This window comes from Carlito syrichta, unplaced genomic scaffold, assembly GCF_000164805.1.
Source record: "Carlito syrichta isolate Samal-C Ts95f unplaced genomic scaffold, Tarsius_syrichta-2.0.1 Scaffold314018, whole genome shotgun sequence".
NCBI lineage: Eukaryota > Metazoa > Chordata > Mammalia > Primates > Tarsiidae > Carlito > Carlito syrichta.
The window spans coordinates 253,085-260,062 of NW_007258114.1; the positions used below are offsets into that span (position 1 = coordinate 253,085).

The following is a 6,978-nucleotide window of genomic DNA, read 5'->3' on the forward strand; positions in this document are numbered from 1 at the left end:
GAAAGAGAAAAGGGAGAAGGAGGGAGCTTGGAGAGGAGGATAGCTGGAGGGAGAAAGGAGAGAAGGGAAGGGATGAGGGAGGGGGCAAGCGGGAGTCGTGACTGGGCTTGGGAGGAGGGCCAGGCCATGGGGCTGGACAGCAGGTGCTTCCTGCAGGTGCCACCGGCCAGGCACATGGCAGAGCGAGAGAGGAGCCTGGGGGAGGGGCCGAGCCCCAGGCTGACTCGGCGTCCCCCGCAGGACTGGGACTACACCTATGTCCACAGCTTCTACCACTGCGCCCTGGCCATGTCTTTCGTCCTGCTGCTGCCCAAGGTCAACAAGAAGGCCGGGAACGCGGGGGCCCCGGCCAAGCTGGACTGCTCCACGCTGTGCTGCGCTTGTGTCTGACGCCGCCCCAGCCCAGCTCCACGCCCCGACCCTGCTCCCACCTCTTGGGGTTCCGCCTGTCCTCCCCCAGCCCAGAGAGTCCAGAGGAGGCGGGCTCTTCCGGATCCCGGGAGGCCCCAGGGATTTGTGAAGCGCCCCCCACGCTGCACTCAATGCTTCTTAAAGACCCACCTGCTCCGTTTCCACCGGCTGCAAGAAAGGCGAGTCCCCCTCCCAGGTCTGGTCACAACCTGTTGGCATGTCTAGGAGAGCCAGAGGCCTGGCGTCCACCCACCCTACCACTAGGAGGAGCCCCCCAAGTCCTAGCCCAGTGCCAGCCACCAAAGGCGGCGGGCCAGCACCCTGGGCCCGTGCCCTCCCCGCGTCATCTGTTTTCTCTTGGAAACTGGTATCACCACCCCGTCCTATGTCCTTGGGCTCTGAATGCCCCCATTTAGGAAGCTGGGACCAGTGGGGCCAGCTCTGTCCATGGCCCAGGACTGCCCCTGGGTCCCTGAATCAAGCCGTTTCTGTATAAATAACCACTAAGAAGTGCCTTGATGTATTGACCTCACTGTGTGCCAGACACACTATATACGTTCTAATTCTTTTTTTTTTTTTTGAGTTGGAATCTCACTCTCACCCAAGCTGGAGTGCAGTGGTGCGATCTCGGCTCACTGCAGCCTTGACTTCCAGGGCTCAGGCCATTCTTCTACTCATTGCAGCCTTGACCTCCAGGGCTCAGGTCATTCCTCTACCTCTGCCTCCCAAGTAGCTGGGACTACAGGCACTTGCCACCACGTCTGGCTAATTTTTTAATTTAAAGTAGAGACAAGGTGTCACTATGTTGCCCAGGCTAGTCTCAAACTCGTGGGCTCAACCAGTTCTCCCACCTTGGCCTCCCAAAGTGCTGAGATTACAGGCATGAGCCCCCACACCTGGCCTTACACGTCCTAACTCTTAAAAACAAGACCTCCATCATAAATTTGTGTTGTGGAAGCTAAAAAAAAAAAAGCAAGACATCCCGCAAAGTGTTCTCACCCCCGATCCTACAGATAATATTCAGGCAAGCTGCCTGTTCAAGCTCAATGCCGATGGCGTGGACCATGCGGGAGGCCCTGGTCCCTAGCCTCTGCACACTGACCTTCAGCTCTGCCCTCCAGCCCCAGTGTGGGAAGGTGGATCTGGGTGCAGTGCCCTTGAGCAGAGGCCGCAGGGCCAGGCGCTGGGCTCCCAGGCCAGGCCTCACTCCCTGGGTGGGCAGTCCTGCCCGCGGCGGCCAGACATCACCTCACAACCCACGTCTCCCTGTGCCCAGAGACTCAGTCCCATCTGTCAGGCAGGAAGTTACCTACACCTGTCTGGGGCCTGTTTGTGTTTCCAACCAGTGCCACCCCTGGGGGAGCATCTACCCACACCCGTTCTCCCACGGGGTGAGGGGACAGTTACTTGTCCTAAGGTGACCTCCTTCACGCTTCAGGGGCTGGGAGAGGGCTGGCCCCACACCTGGAGGGGCGGAAGAGGCGGCCCTCTTGGCCCCTCTCCTACACGAATGGTTCCAACTCCTTGATCTGGCCTCCCCTGACTGCCCCAGGAGCTCTGACCTGCCCTCCCTCTCCCCAAAGAGGGCAGGCACAGAAGACACACCAGCCAGCTTCAGCCTTTTCCTGGGTCTGGAGACACTGAATGATAGGGTAGCCACAGCTGGCATCTGCTGGCACCCTGCGCCCTCTCCCAGATTCTCAAGGTTATCACCCAGCTCTGGGAGCTGGAACAGTCCATGGCTCCCACTTTCTTTAAGTCGGGGTCTCACCCTGTCTCCCAGACTGAAGTGCAGTGGCACAGTCACGGCTACCACAACCTCAAACTGCTGATCAGGCCATCCTTCTGCCTCAGCCTCCCTAGCAGCTGGAACTACAGGTGTGCATCACTATACCTGGCTAATTTTTTGATATTTTTAGAGATGAGGTCTCACCAAGTTACGCAGGCTGGTCTCAAAACCCTGGACTCAGGCAATCCTCTTGCTTCTGCCTCCCAAAGTCCTGGGATTATACCACCACGCCCAGCCCATTTTTCAGATGAGAAAGTTGAAACTCCACAGTCTGGGGCTCCGAGGCCATCCACCTGGATGGGGGGGCTGTGACATGTCCCCAGGTAAAGTCAAGGACACCCAACTTCTGTGCCTGATGGAGGGGAAGGGCACTGCACTGACCCCATTGGCATCCAGTCTGCCTAAGCAGGTACACACGCATGCGCACACAAGCACCACACTGTAATGCATGCACACGTGCATGTACGCAGATACGCCTCACGCCGTACACAGTAAAGAAACAGGGTGTCCTGGCCTGGAACTCACGACTTGCCCTCTGGTCCCACGAAGAGACCCTGTAAGCTTCTGTCCCAGGCGTGGGAGTGCCAGAGGCCACACAGTGGGAGGCCTGGGTGTCCCTCCAGAAGCAGGCACATGCAGGTGACTGTCCCCAGCCCACCAGCGCCCCATCTCCCATTCCCCTCCTGCCCCACCACCTCCAGCCTCCCCCTTACAGCAGGCATGCCCAGCCTCCAAGCAGGGAGGAGCCCAGGGCCCTGCCGGCTCATACGGGCCACACCAGCAGCCTCCTGTCTGCGGCAGGGCTGATTTACGAAGGCTGTCCGGGAGCCCCGCCAAGTCTGTAAGTCACGGACAATTAGGAGGCCCTTAGCCCTCAGTCCCGCCCGTCCGCTGCAGGCCTGTGCCTGGCCTCTCAGGATCTGGCCCACCCTCAACCCTTCCAATAGGGTCAGCCCCGAGGTGACCCCTGGGGGGCCCAGGTCACAGTCCTAACCCACCTTGCAGATGAGGACACAGGGCCAGGGACATGGGGCGGCCCCGGACGGTGGCTGCTGAGTTGGGGGTGGCACCGGCATCTCGTCTGTCGGCCCAGCAGCATCCTCCTCCAGTGGCCTCAGACCCCAAGACCCATGTTGATATCTTGGGGGCTCTGACCGGGAGCCAAGGGGGGAGTGCCTCCAAGGGGTCCACCCTGCTCCCGACGCTAAGAATGACCTCCAGACACCACAAGTCTAACAAGAACAAACTGTCATGGCCTAAGGATGGGAACACCTCTGAATCTCAGTGTTGTCACGTCCTGGGGCCGACATGTCCCTGGAATCCCCTGAGAAAGGGCCTCCAAGGTAACCCAGCTCACCCTGCCCCCAGGCTCTAGACAGAGCTCCCTCTTCCACCCAGCCCTGGTGGGGGGACTCGGAGGCCATGAGTCTTGAGGTCTCCTCCGGGGAGGTTTGGGAAAGAAGCTCTAGATGTCGCTAGGAGTCCCAGAGCAGTCCTGGGAGGACGGGCATTCGTGGTAGAGATGCTCTGGACCGTCCAGCACGGCCATTCACCCACACCTGGCACCTGGGCATTGAAATGTGGCAGGTGGGACGCAGAAATGGAACCCTTAAATGTTAGTTGACTGTAATTAATTGGGCCCTGGGTGCAGTGGCTCATGCTTATAATCCCAGCACTTGGGGAGGCAGAGGTGAGAGAATTCCCCGAGCCCAGGGGTTCGAGACCAGCCTGGGCAACTTGGCGAGACCTTGTCTCTATAATAAATTTTTTAAAAAGAGCTGAGCCTGGTGGTGCATGCCTGTAGTTCCAGCTACTTGGAAGGCTGAGGCAAAAGAATTACCTGAGCCCAGCAGGCTCAGGCTGCAGTAGCCATGATCGTGCCACTGCAGTCCATTCTGGGCAACAGAGTGAGACTCTGACTCAAAAATTAATACTAATAATTAATTTAAATAGCCGCATGGGTTGGGCTGCAGATGAAAGACAGGTGCCCAGATGCATTTGAATTTCAGATATATAACAGATAAATATGCAGCATAAGTATGTCCCATGCAAAACTGGAGACGTTACTTGCATGGGATGTACTTTTTAAATGATTTTGTTTTTTATCTGAAATTCAAATGTAACCTGCTGTCCTATATTTTATTGGGCAGCCCTACCCATGTGGCTAGCCACACACATCTATTAGAAAAAAAAGAGATGGGACAGTTCCATGGACATATGGGTTTGGAAAACCCCGATTTAAACCCAGAGACACGGCCAGGCACATTGGCTCATGTCTGTAACCCCAGCACTTTGGGAAGGTGAAAGGGGAGGAACGCTTGAGCCCGAGAGTTCAAGGCCAGCCTGGGCAACATAGTGAGACTCTGTTTCTACAAAAAATACAGACATGGCCAGGCTCGGTGGCTCAGCCTGTAATCCCAGCACTTTGGGAGGCCGAGGTGAGTGGATTGCCTGAGCCCACGGGTTCGAGACCCACCCAGGCAACTTGGTGAGACCTTGTCTCTACAATAAACTAAAAAATGAGCCGGGTGTAGTGGCGCCCGCCTGTAGTTCCAGCTACTTGGAAGGCTGAGGTGGAAGGGTCGCCGGAGCCCAGCAGGTCGAGGCTGCAGTGGCCGAGGGGGTGCCACTGCACTCCAGCCTGGGCAACAGAGTGAGACTCCAAAAAAAAAATACAGAAATGGTAGCACATGTCTGTAGTCCCAGCTACTTGAGACTGAGGCATGAGGATTGCCCAAGTCCAAGAGGTAGAGACTGTGGTAAGCCCTGATCGTGCCACTGCACTCCAGCCTGGGCAACAGAGTGAGACCCCAACTCAAGAAAATAAAAAGACCAAGGGACACACGCAGAGGGGCTAGGCTCCCCACTTGACTGTGGCCTCACTGCCAGGACACGGTGACTGAAGACGTGTCCTCTCTGGCCAGACTGTCTCTAACTCTCGGGGGCCGGGTGGGCACACATTCAGCTAGAGCCTTTCTTGGCCTGGGCCTGCGCTTGGCTTCCAAGGAGCAGAAGCTGCCCGTGCCCCTCCCATCCCGGTGCCCAGGCAGGCCTGACCACATGTGTGCCCTGTGCCGGGGCACCCACCCACCCCCCTCCTGGCACATAGAGTCAGATCCCAGCTCGGAGGAAGCTCGTGCAGCACGCCGCAGGCAGCACCAACACGGAGAACTATTATAAACATTTACAGCAGCGTAGACAAAACAGTCTATTGCAACAGCCACCCCGCCTCCCCCCAGCTGGTGTGAGGCTGGCATGGCTGGGGGAGTCCGGGCACCCCGCCCAGGCCGTCCTCTGTTTGCACAAGCGGAGGTGTTTTTCGTCTGAGGGCAGTCTGCGTGCTGTGGCCTTTGTCGTGTCTGCTACTGAAATTTTCCTGTCTCTGTTATTCTCTTCTCCAGTAAGACGATCTGAAACCCAAAACTTTTATTGCCCCTTTTAAAAGGCTTTATTGCTCTGCATCCACTTCACAGAGTGTCCTGCTCAGGGCTGGGATTGTAGTTAGGGGAGGCTTGCTGGGCGCAGGAAAGGAATTCACCCTGGTCTGGGCCGCAGGGTCTTGGCTGGGGAGCACTTGGAGGAAACGGAAGGAGGAGGAAGAGGAGGAGGGATGTTTCTGCAGAGTCGGCAGGAAGCCGCGGGTGTAAATCTCGTTCGCTGGCTAGCCGGTTGACCAAACTAGCTGCACCCCGGTGGTTAGAGGCAGCAGAGAGCACGTGCCATCCTGGGACCCGGCTGCTGTCCTGGCCGTCCCTGGTGGCCAGGCGACCTCCGGCCTGTCCCTTTCCGGCTCGGCACCCAGCTTCCTCGCCTTTGAATGGGAACGGCAGCCTCATCCCACAGCCACCCCTTTGGGCTGGCTGATCAGAAACGGGCTGGGAACGTTTAACAGGCGGAATGAAGGGCAGGAGGTGCATAATGGGACGGCTGTAAGTCAGGAAACGGGCCATGGAGCCACACGGGACTACACACCTGCTCTCTCTCCACCGCCTCAGACAAGCTCCCTGCATTCTGTCGGCCCCAGCTTCCCCGTCTGTAATAACGCCCAACTCACACAGATGCTGTCAGGATTAAGTGAGACAATGGTGTGGGGTGTGGTGATTCACACCTGTGATCCTAGCATTTTGGGAGGCTGAGCCCAGGAGTTGGAGACCAGCTAGACCTCGTCTCGACAAAAGAAATTTTAAAAATGAACCAGATGTGGTGGCACACACCTATAGTTCCACGTACTTGGGAGACTGAGGTAGGAGGATAGCCTGAGCCCGGGCGCAACTCAAAAATAAGCAAATTAATAACACAATTTAAAACAAAGCACCTTACACAGCATTCTTATTTTTTATCATTCTTTTTTATTATAAAGGTGTGGGATACAATTCAGGGTTAGGTACACAAGCATTGATTGTGCAGGTACCCTTGTTGATGAGGCGTGTCCGTCCCTCCCCTGACAGTTTCCCCCTACTGCCAATCCCTTTCTTATAGTATTCTAATCGCTCAAGTTACGCTTATGAATGAGAACATATGGTACTCTGTTCTTTGTTTCTGTATAGATCACTGAGTATGATCGACTCTAAATTCATCCAAGTTGCTGCGAAGTCCTGCACAGTATTTTTAAATAACTTTTTTTTTTTTTTTGAGTCAGAGTCTCACTCTGTTGCCCAGGCTGGATTGCAGTGGCACAATCACAGCTCACTGCAGCCTCAACCTCCTGGGCTAAGGTGATCCTCTCACCTTGGCCTCCCATGTAGTTGGGACTACAGGAACACCACCACACCAGCTAA

At 56.3% G+C, this 6,978-nt stretch overlaps 1 protein-coding gene across 1 annotated transcript in view; it reads left to right on the forward strand.

Moving 5' to 3' along the window:
- Positions 1 to 409, forward strand: part of MYMK (myomaker, myoblast fusion factor) — a 14,797-nt gene extending 14,388 nt beyond the window's left edge. The window contains exon 5 of the mRNA XM_008070802.1: positions 241 to 409. Coding sequence (XP_008068993.1) covers positions 241 to 390 — 150 coding nt within the window. The 3' untranslated portion in view covers positions 391 to 409. The remainder of the gene's footprint in view (positions 1 to 240) is intronic.
- Positions 410 to 6,978: the final 6,569 nt, after the last annotated feature.